Below are 16,346 nucleotides of genomic sequence, written 5' to 3'. Positions count from 1 at the left end.
ATGCCTTCTACCATTAATGTCACTTGTCTACTGTGTCCCTCCACAATGTGTGTCAATCGTGGCATGCATCTTTAATCTGTACACGCATCAGCTCTGCGCTGTCAGCATTGTAGTAGCCTGTTAAGGACTAGTTGTGGAGGAGCTACTTCTGGGGCGCCTAACCAACATTGCCATATTTTCTCAAACTTCTTTGGTAATTTTCTATGGTAATAGGTGTTTTTTTCATGTATAAGAATGTTATTAACCTCCTGGATCCACTGCTTGCTCGTCCGAACCCGGGTAGACAGCCAATACCTCGCTATAAGCTTTCTTGCTAAATAGAGCAGTCTAATAAGTGCTATGTATATAGGAGGGGAGTACAAGTCCTTGTCCAGGACTCCAAGCAAGCACACCAGTGGATCCATAGTCAACTGAACTTGATAGATAGAGTTGATGGTCGTGACAACATTATTCCAATAACTAACAAGTTAGGGACATTTCCACAACATGTGTATGAGGTCTCCTTGATGAACCTGACACTTAGGACATATGGGCGTATCTCTGCTTCCCCAGTGGTGCAGTTTTACCGGGGTTCTATAACCCTATGCAAAATGAACAAGTGCGATAGTCTCTATGCCGCTAATACTGACACTAAGGGTCCAGCATTTAGTATTTGTTCCCATTGTTCCCCATCAATGGGGCCAATGTCTCTTTCCCACTTCTCCCTGCAAGGCCGAAGATCAGGCACCTGTATATGGGTCAACAGTTGCGTATAGGTTCTGGAGATAATATCCCTTTTTTCTGTTTCATCATATACAGATTCCAAGAAGGTTGATTCTACCAAGCGCAGGGACGAGCAGTTGCTCTGAGATCTGGCTGCGTGGCTCAGCTGAATATACTGGTATTGAAAATTGCCTGGTAGTGAAAACTCCTCTCTCAGTTTATCGTAAGATTTCAGGCCCGTCTCATCAAAAATTTGATGCAAGTATTTGACCCCTGCTGCCTCCCACCGTGCGTGACCACTGAGTTTGGCTAGCTCTGTGTAGAACCTATTCTGCCAAATTGGTGTGCTAGGAAAAAAAACTATTTATTTCTCTATTTTTATCTCTGTTTAATACCACCTGTTTTTTAAAGAGGCGGACTGTAGGACATTGGGGAGGGGCTGTGGGGAAGCCCATTTCCATATGGGATAGAGCAGAGTACGTCGTAGTAGGATTGATAAGTAAAGGTTTAGATGGATCTGGTGCGTCATTCGCGGGTGCGCGGATTCCACCCTGTAAAGTGCTGTATTTGTGCAGTGAAAAAGTATGTCTGAGCATGAGGAACAGCCATTCTTCCTTGGTCTTTAGGATACTGTAGGGCAGTTAATTTTATTCTGGCTACCTTATTCTTCCAAATGAATAATTTGAACTGTGAGTCTATACGTTGGAACCAATGCTTTGGTATCCAGATTGGTGCATTATGCAGTATATACAGCAATTGCAGGGCCCAGATCATCTTAGATAAGTTAGCTCTCCCTGTGACTGACAATGGCAATTCACACCAGGTAGCACACTTATTTTTAAATTTCTGTAGTAATGGTTTTAGGTTAAGAGTTATATAGTCCTTGGGGTCTTTTGTCACTACTATTCCTAAATATCTAAAGGACGTGACCACTTGTATCCTGGACACACTATCAGGCAGCACCGAAGGCAGATCATCCAGCGGGAGGAGCACCGCCAATTAATGGCAAATCCAGAAAACTCACCAAACAGCTCGATGATCTGCATAGCAGCAGTTAGGGATCCAGCTGTATCCCCTAAGTATAGTAGGGCATCATCAGCATATAGCGATATTTTATCTTCCCTATGGTTCCGTCTAAAGCCTATAATATCTGATGATGCTCTAATTCTAGCCACTAAGGGCTCAAGTGCAAGGGCAAAGAGCAGGGGTGACAATGGGCACCCCTGTCTAGTAACTCGGAACAGTGGAAAGGCCTCTGATAACGAGTCGTTTATTCTAATCCTTGCTGTCAGTGCTGCATATAAGAGTTTGATCCAGGATATGAACCCCTCCCCTAATCTGAATTTAGTCAGCACCGCCCACAGATAGTTCCACTCCATGCTGTCAAACGCCTTGGCAGCTTTGAGTGAAAGAACCGCTCTATTACCTGAATTTTCTATTGGGAGTTGAACATTCAGGAAAAGCCTCCTGATGTTTAGCGCCGTGGACTGTGCTTGGATAAAGCCAGACTGGTCTACATGGACCAGTCCAGAGATAACCTTTGCTAGTCTTGTTGCCAGTACTCATGCCAATAACTTGACGTCCGAGTTAAGCAACAAAATGAGTCTGTACGAGTCTGGCTGTAGAGGGTCCTTACCCAGTTTAGGAAGCACCACCACCACTGCCTCACCCATGGAGTCTGGAAGACGACCTGTTTTGAACCATTCATTAAATATTTCTAGGCCTGGTGGTAGGGTTTCACTATATTGTTTGTAGGTTTCTATCGGTAGCCCATCAGTGCCTGGGGCATTACTATTCGCCATTTGTGACACAGCCAGTAAGAGTTCCTCCATTTTGAGTGGGGCATTCAACATTTCCACCTCCTGTTCTGTAGCTCTTGGTATTAGGCATTGGTCCAGGAATTGGGAGAGTGCCTCCTCTGTGGGGTTCACTTTAGATGTATATACATCTTTAAAGAAATCTGTGAACACCGATGCAATTTGGGCCTGTTCACTGACTATGTCTCCAAGCGGGGTCTGTATGGCTTCTATATGTGTAGTGCCCTGCTGTGCTCTAGCTATCACTGCTAGGAGGTGACCCGTATTTTCCCCTTCATTAAAGTGGTTGATTGATAAAGAATCTCTTATTTTCAGCTGCATTGAGAGAGACCTGTTGAAAAAGGGCCTGGGCCTCTAGCCATCTTCGCTCAGTGTCTGCTGTTGGGGCTTGTATATATTGGGCTTCCGCCTCGCTAGCTTTATGCAGGACAGGGTTTTCCCATTCTTTAGTTTTGGTTTTAATGGTAGAGATCTGTCTTATGATAAGACCCCGCATATGGGCCTTTAATGCATCACAGACAACTGTGGGATTGGCTGTACCTTGGTTGATTTGTAAAAAATGCGTAATCGCCTTAGGGATGGGGTCCAGTGCTGGGAATAATGCAAACCAAAATGGATTAACTTTCCAGAGTCTATTCTGTTTCTGCTGAGAAAAATTAACTCCTAGGATAAGAGGGGAGTGGTCTTATATATTCCTAGGGGCATAGGCTGCAGAGTGAATCCTACCCTGTGCCGCAGCATTGCCCAAGCACATATCGATGCGTGACAGACAGCGGTATGAAGCTGAGTAGCACAAAAACCTCTGCACCTTTGGGTTCCTTTCCCTCCATACATCCCTCATCCCCAGTTCACTAATCATTTTGGCAAAGGGAGTTGGGCCACTCGAGCCCGCGTCACCTTTGGAGTGAGTCGAGAATCTATCCAACTTCCTGTCTAGAACATTGTTAAAGTCTCCCATTACCCATAGTGGTATGTTAGAATGCTGGGCTGGGGTGAATGGTGGAGGGATATACATAATAGCAATGATGCAGGAGACACCCGCCACTTTGCAAAGTAGAAATCGTTAATCAGGGACTGCAATAATGTAAAAGGTGTCGTATTAGCTATTAAGATGCTAACTCCCCTGGAAAAGGCCATGTGAGTTGAGTGAAACTGAGTTTGATAGCAGCCGCGTTTAAGGGTGGACAGCGTGTCAGGCTGCAAATCGGTTTCTTGCAGACACACCACTGCCGCGGCATACTTTTTTAAAGTGGAAAATAAGGCCACTCGTTTCACTCCATCACCCAGCCCTCTCACATTCCATGAGAGGATATTAAGTGCAGTAGCCATAGGACATAGTTATAAATGCAATGAACACAATATAATATACTATTTGCCTTTTTACCATTGCGACACAACTCCAGGCAGTAATACCTACCTCTATAGACACATAATTTCTCCTAGAACCCCAGTTTTGAAGATCTACTATATTAAGCAATGTCAGACATTTCGCCACACTTGCACATCCCACACACAGGTATCTCCTAATAAGGCACTTGTCAGGCATACTGCTATAAGGCAAAACATTATGCTCCCTGCAACAGGCAGAGGGTGGAAAAGGCTGATAGCAATTCAAACAGTAAAAATAAAAAGCTTGAAAAAAACTTATCGTCTCTTATCACAAAATCCCTACCTCTCCAAACTTTAGTAGAGGCAGAGTTCAACAGGATCGCGTCCTCGTAGGACAAGAGGGGAACAGGGGGGGCCCAATGCCTCAGTTCAAACTACAATTCGTAGGAACTTGCATCTTTGTGCTTCTCATTAGAACGCTGCATAGCCTCATTTCCTAGTGTCTCACCAATCTGCCTTACAGGGAATATAAACAAACTGTAAGCTAGGAAAAGGTATGACCAAAGCTCCTGTTGTAGCATCCCTGACCCATAATAGAGGGGACATCAGCAATTAAACTGCATGAGGGGGTGTTCTCGGCAGAGAATGCTCCACTCTGTCTAGCCAGGCAGAGGCAGTAGCAGGATTTTAAAAAAAGTAAGTCTCATCGTTAGCTGCGACACGAAGTTTAGATGGGTATAGCATTGCATAAGTAACAGCGTATTTTCTGAGGCGTTTTTTCCCCTCAGTGAATTTGGCCCTCTGGCGCTGCACTTCCACAGAAAAATCAGGATAAAAGGATATTCTTGCATTATCAATTTTCATGAGGTCTCCCTTGGTTCCGGCATGGTGCAATATTGCATCTCTGTCTTTAAAGTTGAGCATTTTAAAGAGGAATGGACGTGGGGGTTCACCAGGTCTGGGTGGCTTTGCTGGGACTCTGTGAGCCCTCTCAACTACAAACATCTTGGAGAATGATTGTTTACCAAAGGTACTGGTAAGCCAGTTTTCTATGAAAGCCACCGGGTTCTTCCTTTCTATTCTCCCTGGAATCCCCACTGCTCTCACATTGTTTCGTCTGAGTCTATTTTCCATGTCCTCTAGACGGGCAGTGTGGCCAGAGAAGTGAGACTGCAGGTGATGTATTTCTCTCAGAAATGGTGCCACCTCATCTTCAACATTGCTCAGTCTCCCCTCTAATGCAGTGGTACAGTCACATAGCTTCTGAATATCATGCCTGACTAGGTTAATCTCCTGCTTAACCCCTTTGATTTTAGTGGTCAGGGCTGTAACAGCTGTGTTACAAGAGGTAACTGCTGACAGAATATCCCTCAGCGTAGGTTCCATGGCAGGCTCTGCTGGGCTAGCTGTGTTCTTAGCTGCAGGGAGGGGGGCCTGTGTACTCACTGTGTGCCATACGTTTGTTATCTGTGGGATCCTCCTGCCATGCCGCCCCTGGGATATCTATCTTCCTGCTCTGCTCGATCCAGGATTGGGGGTTCATTCCTGGGAGGATTGTCCTTTTCTCCTGGCTTGGAGAAGAGCTTTATTGCCACCTCCTTTGCTGAGCGCAGGGAGCAGGCGGCATCTTGCCCCACATGGTCCACCGCCGTTAACGAGACCTTCCCCACTGGGACATCTATTATACCCAATCCCCGGGTACCGGAGTATAAAGCAGGTCGCAGGGAGCTGGTACAGCCAAAAGACAGGCTTTGGAGTGGTCTCAGGAGCAGGTAAACAGGATGAATGGACGGATGTTCGGTGGAGCTAGAGCCCTGTGCGTCCTACTCCATCAGTTGCAAGCCACGCCCCCAATAAATGTTTGTTTGACTAGTCCAGCTCCTTGGACATACTGTGTTCCAGTTCACATCCACCATTTCCTGTTTAGTACAGCCAGGGGGCACATCTAACCAAGCTGATCTGTGGTTCCAAAAAGAGTACCAGTTACCTGCCCAATGCTATAACATGGGGGTTTATTAACCCATTGTGATGGTAATCAAATAAAAATAAATACATAAAAGAAATATGTTAAAAAATGTATAATAAAATGTGTTTAAAAATCTTCCTGTAACCCCCATTGCCCCGCACACATGCGCAAACGCAAATGCACAACTAGGATGCGCACACGTATGTAAACCACGGTGGCACCAAGTAACAAATTGCAGGTAAGTCAAAGGGAGAGCAAAAATTCTAGCACAAGAGCTCCTGGGTAACTCTAAACTGATGAGCTGTAAAGGCTTTTAAATCATCACCTATAAAGATTTTTGGGTACCATAGTTTTTTTTTTTTTGCAATATCCCTGATGCAAGCAATTTTAGAACTTGCCATGTTTGGCATCTCTTTACTCAACACAACCTCATCTTTTATATTTAAAAAAAAAAATGGGTATTATAGTGTGTGTTTGCACTAAAATTCCATTTATTAAGTTCTTTGTAGAAAATTTGCATTTAATAAAGTCAGCTAATGGAAAATTTTGCTCTAGAGCTGAACTAGTTAAGCTACATATAAATAAATTCTGGAATTAAAATAGCTGCGCCTGGATGCAAACATTTAGAATTTTGAATTACCAGACAAAGTCTACAATACCTTAATGGGTTAATGAATTATTTGCAATGTGTACGTGAATCCAAACGTGCTTAGTGTGACAGTTATATTTATTAACTGCAACTACTCTGGGCTACATAAAATACTTGAGAGGTATATACTTCAGTCAACATTAAAGTGATTGTGAAGCTCTGATTTTTTTATTTTTATAAAATAAGAAACACTTCATACTTCATATTATCTGCTCTGTGCAACGGTTTTGCACACAGCAGTCCTGATCCCCCTCTCCTGGGGTCCCCTGCCGGCGCTCCTGGTTCCTCCTCTTGGACGAATGCTCCTACAGAAAGAAGCTTTCTATTGGGCCACTTATGTAGGCTGTCAGAAAAATTTGATTGACAGCAGCAGGAGCCAAAAGTACCCGCTGCTATCAATATGCCCTGTGAAGAGGGAGAAAGCAGAGAGTCGCTGCTCTCATGCACAGCACTGTGACACACAAGGTTATTTCCCTTAATGCAAAGAATGCATTAAGGGAAAAAAACCTTTAGTCTATAGAACCACTTTAATGCTCTGTTCACATGTGTGAAAAACTTGCACGCTTTTGCGCTGCTGTTAATTGTTAATGTCACCCCAAAAGAAGGAAGCAAACATGCACCAAAATGTGAAACAAAAATGCAAGGTAAAAAACGTGCAAACCAGAAAGCAGCAAAATGCTCCATGAGCTACTATTCCTGGGTTTGTCGTGCATAGGGCAGCCCACTGATTAACACCAATGGGCTGACCTACAGTGAGAAAAATAATTATTTGATCCCCTGCAGATTTTGAAAATCATAGATGTATTTTAAATGATAGAGACAGAATATCAATCAAAAATCCAGAAAAAAAACACACGATACAAAGTTCAGTGTGTAAAATAAGTATTTGATCCCCAAGCAAAACATGACTTAGTACTTGGTGGATTTATGTTTTTTTGGTTTATATTCTGTCTCTATTATTTAAAATACACCTATGATTTAAACATTATAGACCTTTCATTTTTTTGTAAGTGGGCAAATTTACAAAATCTGCAGGGGATCAATTTTTTTTTTTTTTTTTAAAGTCAGCAGCTACAAATACTGCAGCTGCTGACTTTTAAAACATGGACACTTACCTGTCCAGGGTGCCCGCGATGTTGGCACCCGAGGTCGAACCGTCTCTCGGTCCTCGGGTGATGCCGCCTCCATCTTCGGTAAGGGAATCAGGAAGTGAAGGCTTGCGGCTTCACTTCCCAGTTCCCTACTGCGCATGCGCGAGTCGCGCAGCGCAATACGGATGGTCCCTGCTGTCTCTGGGACCCGTGTGTTTCCCAGCAGACAGCGGGGGGGGGGGGGGGGGGGGAAGTGGCGTAAATATTCTGCGGATATCTATGCCGGAAGTGGGTGCAAATACCTGTATTATACAGGTATCTGCACCCCCTCCCCCCTAAAAGGTGCCAATTGTGACACCGGAGGGGGGGAGGAATCCGATGAGCGGAAGTTCCACTTTTGGGTGGAACTCTACTTTAAATGCTGGTTCATGCATTATAAACCTGGTCACAAAAAAAATCAAAAAAGGATATCCATTACATACTCTGAATACTATGGTTCCACAGTGATATTGCAACACATATTTCTATCTATGACTACCCCAGATGAGCCCCTCTCCACACCATAAATTTTATATTGCTTCTATGGAAACTTGTGTTATACATGTCTGCATTGGTGTATGCAAATAATAATCATAATTATTAAGAATCTATAATTTTACTATTATTCACAAAGGGGAAACACCAGATTTTTTTTTTTTTTGCATTGCATAACATCTCATTTTGTTTGTGCCTATATAAAAAATAAAAAAAGCACTACTGTCAGGTTGCTTAATGCATACTTGGCAAAGCTTGGCACTGGCAAAGCTGAATTATTTATACAGTAATATAAGTTAGTAAGTAACACACATGAGTTAAAAAAAAAAGTGAAATATGCTGACTCCTTCTGCTGTGTAACCCTGGATAAAGTAATGTGCAGTCTAAAAAGCCCAACAGAGATAAGCACAGTTATTTTTCAAGACTGTTTTATTTATTTAAAGTGAACCTGTGTCCATTTAAATGTTATGCCTAAACCTAAACCAAAATGGGGTCAAGCTCCTAAATACATAAACTAAGGGAGGTGTGACCAGGCGGTGATAGTGGAGAGTCGCTAACACTGAGCATTCCTGTTCCTATACATGGCACAGTGAACATCAGAACTGCTCACCATCATAGCAAACAGCTATATTCCCATCTGCAGGCACTCAAGACCAGTATGGTGCAGAAAGGTACAGGATAGTCACACAAAACTTAGACTAAAAGAGGAGCAAGAGGGCAGAGTTCTAGAGATTAAAGCGGGACTTCACCCAAAAGAGGAAGTTCTGCTTTTCCTCTTTTCTCCTCCCTCCTCTGCCATATTTGGAATATTTTATTTGGGAAGGGGGAGCGGGTACCTAGTTTTGCCAGGCACTCGCTCCCACTTCCTCTTTTATCACTTAGAAGATTCGATGGGAAGTTCTCCTCCCCCCCGCCCGCACTCTTCTGGGACAGGTCACAGAAGGCTGTGGGATCATTCACAAAGTGCAGTGTGGCTCACACGTGCACAGTAGTCATCCAGTTGTGAAGCCACAAGGAGTCATAGCCGGCTGCCCACAGACAACATGAGGGCGCCAGGGACCCAAAGACCAGTGAAGAAACAGGTGAGGCCGGCGCTGGATCCTTGGACAGGTGAGTGTCTGTTTATTAAAAGTCTGCAGCTATGGTTTTTGTAGCTGCTGACTTTTCATGTTTAAAGTAACGACTGAAGAACCACTTTAAGATCAGCCCATAATTTAGCTGAGGAGCTGTTGGATATGTACAGTATTGTGTAATAACGCTGTGTCTGACATCAAGATCTGGAGAGAGGAGGCAGTGTGTTGGTGAATTTGGACACATTCCAAGGAGACGATTGAGACCCACTGAAGAGGAAAGTGAATTGTGACCTACTGTCTTTATAGATCAGGTTGTTCAGGTGAGAGCACAGAGTGAATGGTGGTGGAACTCACATAGGCAACAGTGCACAGGGACAGTGACGAGCATATAGAGGAATAATCAATGATCATGCTACATGGATTTATTTAATTGAGAACTGTTATTTTCTTGAGGTGCACATAAAAAAAACATTAATATGGTTTGGAACAGAGCTGACATGCAATTATCTTTGATTTTGAAAGATTTTATGCAATTGCTTTGTGTGGCAAAGTTTGTATATACCGAATATAGATTATAAATGAAAGTAGCATGTGTCTTATACAAGTTTGTGTGCATTTCTGTTAGGTGTGGGAAAGTGGATATCAGTGCAAGCAGCAACTAGGATTTTTTGTCTATATTTTGTTTTTATTTCTTTTATTAAACATAGTGTTAATTTCACTTGCACTAAGGTTGTGCAGAGAATAATCTACGTATATAAATGGTGCAGGATAAAGTTTTGTGAACATGAAAAAGTATTCACACCCCTTGAAATTTTCCACATATTGTCATGTTACAACCAAAAATGTAAATGTAGTTTATTGGGATTTTATGTGATAGACCAACACAAAGCGGCACATAATTGTGAAGTGGAGGGAAAATAATAAACAGTTTTCAAATTTATTTTACAAATAAATATCTGAAAAGTGTGGCGTCCATTTGTATTCAGCCCCCTTTACTCTGATACCCCTAACTAAAATCTAGTGGAACCAATTGCCTTCAGAAGTCACCTAATTAAAAAATAAGGTCCACCTGTGTGTAATTTAATCTCAGTATAAATACAGCTGTTCTGTGAAGCCCTCAGAGGTTTGTTAGAGAACCCTAATGAACAAACAGCATCATGAAGGTCAGGAAAAACACCAAACAGGTCAGGGATAAAGTTGTGGAACAGTTTAAAGCAGAGTTAGGTTATAGGTTATATAAAAATATCCCAAGCTTTGAAGATCTTATGGAGCACTATTCAATCCATTTCCCGAAAATGAAAAAAAGAGTATGGCACAACTGCAAACCTACCAAGACATGGCCATCCACCTAAACTGACAGCCCCGGGCAAGGAAAGGATTATTCAGAGAAGCAGCCAAGAGGCCCATGGTAATGCTGGAGGAGCTGCAGAAATGCACACCTCAGGTGGGAGATTCTGTCCACAAATCTGGCCGATATGGAAGAGTGGCAAGAAGAAAGCCATTGTTGAAAGAATGCCATAAGAAATTTCATTTGCTGTTTGCGAGAATCCACAGCAAATATGTGGAAGAAGGTGATCTGGTCAGATGAGGCCAAAATTTTACTTTTTGGCCTAAAAGAAAAATATATGTGGCAGAAAACAAACACTGCACATCACCCTGAACACACCTTTCCCACCGTCAAACATGGTGGTGGTAGCATCATGTTGTGGGGATGCTTTTTTTCAGAAAGGACAGGGAAGCTGGTCAGAGTTGATGGGAAGATGGATGGAGAAAAAAACAGGGCAATCTTAGAAGAAAACCTGTTAGAGTCTGCAAAAGAATTGAGACTGGAGCGAAGTTTCACCTTCCAGCAGGACAACGACCCTAAACATACAGCCAGATCTACAATGGAATGGTTTAGATCAAAGCATATCCGTGTGTTAGAATGACCCAAAGTCCAGACCTAAATCCAATTGAGAATCTGTGGCAAGACTTAAAAATTGCTGTTCAGAGACGCTCTCCATCCAATCTGACAGAGCTTGAGTTATTTTTGCAAAGAAGAATGGGCAAAAATTTCACTCTGTAGATGTGCAAAGCTGGTAGAGACATACCCAAAAGGATTTCTAGCTGTAATTGCAGAGAAAGGTGGTTCTACAAAGTATTGACTCAGGGGGGCTGAATACAAATGCACGCCACAGTTTTCAGATATTTATTTGTAAAAAAAATTGGAAAAAATATATTTATTATTTTCCTTTCACAATTATGTGCCACTTTGTGTTGGTCTATCATAAAAAAAACCCAAGAAGATACATTTACGTTTTTGGTTGTAAAATGACAAAATGTGGACAATTTCAAGAGGTATGAATACTTTTTTTAAGGCACTGTAAATGGAAAAACAAGCTTCTGCTCAACTGAGCTTTTTGATTTATCCATATCCTGAACAGGTCCCTTGTTCCAAGTCATGTTCCTATTTGGGAGTGAAACCCAAGGCTCACAGACTCAGGCAAATCAGCAGTTACAACAAAAACCTAATAAACATAGCACCCATCTCAGATCCCTTATCTACTTGAGGAGAAAACATCTCACCGCAACAATTTGTACATAAGAGGTCTACCTAAAAGCTAACAGAAATCCTGACCTGGCTGACACTATTATTGGAATCTTTAACACAGTCCAGGAAAGTTCGTCATTACGAAATTTGCCTTGACAGGGTACACAGAACATTACAACCCTGTGGCCAACCATCTGAGAAACGATGTGACATGTTGTCACCTTTACTATTATGAAGTGAAGGAACTGATCCTCTAAAAGACACATAACTCAAAATAACTTTTTAGAGTATACTTCAACTTTGATTGAGCCTTGATCACCATCTACCCAGAGCCTTACTTAGTCCATGTCCTGAATTTGCCCTTTGTTCCAGGTCATTTTCTTCTTTGGGAATAACAGCAGTCAAATAATAGGTTACTATAGCAATAGCAGTGCATCAGCCTCCAGCTTTACAGCTCAGTGTTGCCCTCTTTGAACTGACACTCATACACAATGACTACAATAGCTTTGTTGAGCTGAACTTACTCAGCACACCTGCCAGGGGAAAAGCCATAGTGGAATTCACCCTACTCTGCTTGTGGGATTTCCAATGAAACAAAATCAGGTGTAAATTTTGTAAATAAAAGGTAACGGCATAGGTTTCTTTATGACAGGGTCTGTCTGGCTTCACCTTAAAATAAATATTTAAGAAACTGTAGAGCTGTATTACTCTTATCGCACACTTTGCCAGACAACATAACCAACTGTACAGTTGCTGAGTTAAAACATACACAGCATTTTCTTAGTTGCCATTTTAAGCCCACCATTGTGTTAAACTCATGGTCAAACCTTATCTTTTCTCAAAGCCTTGATGGTACTCACAATACAACCGTTTAGTGGGTAGTTTAGGAGTGGATAATGCTAATGACATCCCTGAGATCAGAGCTAGTTGAACTGCCTAAGTATCCTAAAAGTTATGATACATTGATGTGATAATATGGAAAAGAGAAGACTGAGGCCAAGTGGTAGATGTGTCTCCCAGAACAATGGGCAGCAAGACATCTTCCCATCCTTTGCTAAGTACACAGGGGACTTGGCCAGAGATTAGAATTGGCAAATTTCCAGTTAATATTTGTTTTCTTTTTTTTCTGCAAGAAAAGAAAAGGATTATTTTCATCATGCAGATATTTTACTACAGGCTGAGATTACACTGTGCAACAATGAGCTCTTCTGAAACTCTAAAGTACTCATTGTCAAGCCCTTAGAAAAGCCCAACATGGCCCAATCTCTGACTGATCAATGCATTCGGCAGCCAAAGTGGCACGGAATATTCTCTGTATGGCTATGAGAAGAATGTAAAGAACCCTGTTTTGTGTATAAACTGTACAGAAAGGTAACAAAAACTGTTTCCTGTCCATACAATCCCTGCAAAGTGAACAAATGCTTCTGGTGCTTCTGCTACAGCAGACTTTATCACATTTAGCCGATGTTTCATATTTCATTATCTTACCTCTACTGGTACCAGCAGGCAAAAAAATGCAAATATTTACAATGTCTGACTATTTCAAAAGTTCATAGATTTACTGATGATTTATGGTATATTATTTGAAGCTGAACATAGCACAAAATTTACACGACAAAACATATTTTTTTCTCATTTAACATGTATGTTTTTAAGTTGATGATTACAAACTAAAGGCTTACTAGCAGGAAACCTGACCTGACCTAAAAAAAAGCTCCCTGGATCCTAAGTGTAGGCTGTACACATGGCCCCAGCTTCCAAATCAAGGTTAGGACCATTCCTTCCTAAAAGGTAAGCCCCACCTCCTCCTGTAATTCAACTGTATAATTGGATATCTTGTTAACAGGTAAGTCTCAATGATAGGAAGTTGCAGAGCTAAAGCTTGGATTGGAGGAAGGTTGAGACCCCAAGTACTATTTGGGCTCTACAATGATCACTTAATATACTAACATTAGTACTTGCAGTCACCACTTCCATACAAGTACTCGCAGTCATCACTTTCACATTTTTCAGGCCAGGTTTGATTTACTTTAACCTTTATTGTAATTATAAATCTGTATTTAGCCAGCTGTATATCAAAACTGAATCTTAAAATTACAGGCACTGAAAAGCATCAGATGAAAGAAGTTATGTGCTGAGACAAATATGGTGCCATTTCTGAACCCTCCTGAAAATAGACACATGGTTGCTAATCACCTGACTTCAAAACTCTAGCCCACAGAGCCAGAACAGTCAACAGCCGGAATACAGGAGTTCTGGCTTTACCAAGACTTCACTGAGTGTGTACTGAAATTTCTTTCATTACAGGGTTCCCTGAAATGTATGAAGGATATGCTTTCACTTAAATCAACCCTAGATAATGATGTTTGTTCTATAGAATTTCCTTCATGCCTACCATATGAATATATAACACCTAATGATTTGTTTTGACTATCCTCCTTGGTAACCATGACAGCAATAGCTTATTCCAATGTATAATTGCAACATCTATTTAGTTGTCATGAGCAATGAGCAATGCAATATCAAAAAGGATCTCACCTGTAAGGAATTAAATCTAGGCAGTAATTAAATAACCAAGATTCACTGTCCTATCTATGATCATCATTAGGATTCTGCTTTCAAAAGCTTCATGCAATTTTGTCCATGCAGAGGACCCTATTCTTGTGAACCCAAACATTCAGCCATTGAAAAAGATCTACTCTTAAAATAGACTTGGTAAGGTCACCATATTATCTAGAATTGATACACTCTTTAAAAGCAGACAAGGAATTAAGAAGAAATTGTTAAAATAAATGCAAAATAAACTAAAAATCTTACCTTTCACAGGCTCGGACAGTCCATGCAGCAATTATCCATAATGAAATACTAAAAACCAACAGTACTGTTCCAGGGCATATTGTCATTAAAGTCTTCATTACAAAACGTGTGTTAAAGTTTATTTTGTTTAGTGCTCCAATGCTTCGTGAAGAGGCATCAGTAAAAAGTTTACTGTGTAAAAGCATAACTCTGGCAATGAGATATAGTCTTAAGAACATTGGTATAGATAAAATAATATCCACATCTGCTGTAGCTGTGGATGGGGTATAAGAGAAGGCAAGTCGTGCTGTCCATGTAAAAGTGTAATTTCCTGGTATGGGATGAATTGCACACACCAGTATTTCCACGCAGATGAAGAAAATGCGCTCATAGGTCATGGCTATTCTCCAGTCATCGGCTCCATTATCCACCATGAATAACTGCAACAAGAAGACATTTAATCAGCAGCTTCTCTTATTTGTGTATCTAAGCCCACTAACATTATAAAATTTCATATAAAATTGACCCTAAAATATTATTTCAGGCTTAGGTGAACTCTACTGAATACGACCACCCACTGCACTGGATTGTTTTATCTAAAGCCTAAAAATTGGTTTCATCCACCTTGTGATCCGTTATCAATACATTCCAAACTCAAAGCCAGCAAAGGGCTCGTGTCAGTATAACTTGGCATAAACCTCTTGTTTCATCACACTGCGACACGAGCACAGAGGCTGAAATGTTTAACAGACAGGATCCTAGAGACCAGCAGATTCAAACCTTTGGGCCGCTTTTAATGGTGTAATTAGGTATAGCTAAATATTCAAACACTGATTTAGGTAGAGGTGAAGGTAAAAGTATAATTATAGCTCCTGGTTTCAGCAAGAAATAGAAGTACAATTCAAAAATCCATCAATTTTAGTATATGTAGCAAGGGTGGATTTTTTATTCTGTGAAGTATTTTTTGCTTTATTGGTTTACATGACATAATTTACTTATACAGATTTAAAGAATATGGTGCCCTAACATTTCATATTCCTGATATATGTCTGTTGCAACTTGCACTAGTGTTTAAAAAAAGTATCCTCTTCTCTTTGCTTTCTTTTTGTGAACTACCAGTGCCAGTTCCCCTGCTCTCCTATTTAAAATTTACCCCGCAAGGCATGAGAGCACATCCATCTCAGCGTGGTCAGTTTTCTGGCTGTGCTGGGAGCACAGCCTGCTGGTCCTCCTATGGCCAAGACTTCAGAGACATTCACTGGGAAGATCAGTGGACTGCTCTTTCGCCACACCTACCTGGGTTCACATATACTTTAAGCTACTCAAATAGCGAGACAACATATTTTGCTGTCATGGTTACAAAAAACGCACTTATACTTCTAGGTATGTGTCCAACATTCATACATACCAAATCACCTCAAAATATAACTAGGGGTCTCCTATAAGAAGCTTTTCTGTTACCCAAGGAACAGATCTGGAAGTGTTTATCACTGCACACAAAGATTTTAGATCTGGCTGACCTAAAGGCATAAAAAATGGTAGTAAAATTTCAGACACGTCCTTTTGTAACCACACTGTGCAACTACATGTATGTAACTTGTACTGTAGCTCCAGTTTTCTCTTAAGGGGGAAGGACATTATATTTTCAATGAGAACATATTTTAGTCAATACTGCAATATTCAGTAGTCATTTTTATATGCCTTTCTCATTTTTACAAGATTGTTTAATAATATTATTCTATTAAATATAGAGGTTTATTGTTAGTTACTACAAGTAGCTCTTAGTGGTTCAGTGCAATTTTTTGGTCTCTCTCTTTACACTTGTTAGGCCTCATGCACACTGAGCATAAAAAAACGCC

At 41.2% G+C, this 16,346-nt stretch overlaps 1 protein-coding gene across 2 annotated transcripts in view; it reads right to left on the bottom strand.

Moving 5' to 3' along the window:
* The window catches only part of KCNN2 (potassium calcium-activated channel subfamily N member 2), a 295,300-nt gene that overhangs the window by 225,374 nt on the left and 53,580 nt on the right, over window positions 1-16,346 (bottom strand). For both annotated transcript variants that reach the window (XM_073624634.1, XM_073624635.1), the window contains exon 3: window positions 14,509-14,927. In XM_073624634.1, the coding sequence (XP_073480735.1) occupies window positions 14,509-14,927 (419 nt within the window). The remainder of the gene's footprint in view (window positions 1-14,508; window positions 14,928-16,346) is intronic.

The sequence above is a fragment of the Aquarana catesbeiana genome, linkage group LG01, assembly GCF_042186555.1.
Source record: "Aquarana catesbeiana isolate 2022-GZ linkage group LG01, ASM4218655v1, whole genome shotgun sequence".
Lineage (NCBI taxonomy): Eukaryota > Metazoa > Chordata > Amphibia > Anura > Ranidae > Aquarana > Aquarana catesbeiana.
Note: the sequence above shows the minus strand (reverse complement) of the source record. Positions and strands in the feature narration are given on the sequence as shown.